Below are 1,330 nucleotides of genomic sequence, written 5' to 3' on the forward strand. Positions count from 1 at the left end.
TGTTTCAGCATGCTCTGTGTGTCTGTGTACCGTAGGGCCATTCCTCTGGAGAGGAGGATCCTGACCCTGCTGCAGTGGCTCCACCTCCCTGAATCCCACAGGTGAACAGATTTCCATTCCACTCTGTCTTCAGTCTTGCCTGGTTTTTTATAAAAACTGGTTTAGTTTTCTCCCAGAAGTCTGTCCTCCTGCTGCAGCGCTGAACAGAGATGCATCGCTTCCTTTTTTTTCCCTCCAGCTTTTATTATCATTCCACTGTCACAGTGACCACTAGGCCGCCACTCCCCCTGATGCTAATGTTGAACCCGTCTCTCATGTCTGCTCTGGGTGAATTTTAGTTCCAGTTCAGTGTTTCAGAACATGAACGCTCCAGAAACCAGTTCCTTCCAGTTCTTAATCCAATACAGGCAGATTAAACTTAAATGCTTTAAGCTTCAGTCTCTGCAGACCAGGAGGTGGAACCCTGCAGCAAAGACACCTTTGGTCAGAACGCCACATGTTCTGCTAAAACCCCCCAACCTGCATCTTGTTTCAGGCCCGACGTTTATGCCATGCACTCTGAGCAGCCGGACACCTATGGACACAAAGTGGGCCCAACCAGCACAGATGTAAGTGGACTTCCTCATCCTGTTGGTGCAGCGTGTTTGAACCTTCATGCTCCCCTCTGTGCTCCTCCAGTTGAACAATCCTCTGAGGATGGTCGACCGGATCGTGGGCCAGCTGATGGACGGACTCAAACAGATGAAACTGCACCGGTGTGTCAACATCATCCTGGTGGGAGACCACGGTACGGCGTTAGCTGTCGACCAGCCTGGACGAGCAGTCCAGAGGTGTGAGAGGGAGTTTCAGTGCAGAAGTCCAGGAAAAAGGGGGGGGGGGGTTCTGAAGTCTTACTGCCCTTAAATGATTTCAGAAAATCGGAGGAGCAAAAATAACCAGATTTCATGCTTCATCCTCAGCAGGGCTCAGTTTGGGATCACAAAAACCCTCAGGAGGGAGAAGCAACACAGAACAACACCTTACGGGTGAACAATGAGCGGATCAAGGGGGTGTTTCTATCTGTCTGGGTGTGGGTACCTGAGTGAGCAAAATCCACAAAGCTCCATCCTGGGGCCCCTGTCCTTGATAGCATGATGTAATGAATGTTCATTGAGCAGCGGCGCTCTAAAGGAGGGGGCGCTCTAAGGGTGGAGGCGTTCTAAGGGTGGGGGTGCTCTAAGTAAGGGGGAAGACGCTCTAAGGGTGGAGGCGTTCCAAGGGAGGGGGTGCTCTAAGGGAGGGGGCGCTCTAAGGGTGAAGGCGTTCCAAAGGGTGGGGGTGCTCTAAGGGA

The 1,330-nt window shown here is 52.0% G+C and overlaps 1 protein-coding gene across 1 annotated transcript in view; it reads left to right on the top strand.

The window, feature by feature from the left end:
• The window catches only part of enpp2 (ectonucleotide pyrophosphatase/phosphodiesterase 2), a 36,654-nt gene that overhangs the window by 11,828 nt on the left and 23,496 nt on the right, over positions 1 to 1,330 (top strand). Inside the window, exons 10-12 of the mRNA XM_015401067.1 lie at positions 9 to 101; positions 536 to 608; positions 679 to 787. Coding sequence (XP_015256553.1) covers positions 9 to 101; positions 536 to 608; positions 679 to 787 — 275 coding nt within the window. The remainder of the gene's footprint in view (positions 1 to 8; positions 102 to 535; positions 609 to 678; positions 788 to 1,330) is intronic.

The sequence above is a fragment of the Cyprinodon variegatus genome, unplaced genomic scaffold, assembly GCF_000732505.1.
Source record: "Cyprinodon variegatus isolate N-32 unplaced genomic scaffold, C_variegatus-1.0 Scaffold1179, whole genome shotgun sequence".
Taxonomy (NCBI): domain Eukaryota; kingdom Metazoa; phylum Chordata; class Actinopteri; order Cyprinodontiformes; family Cyprinodontidae; genus Cyprinodon; species Cyprinodon variegatus.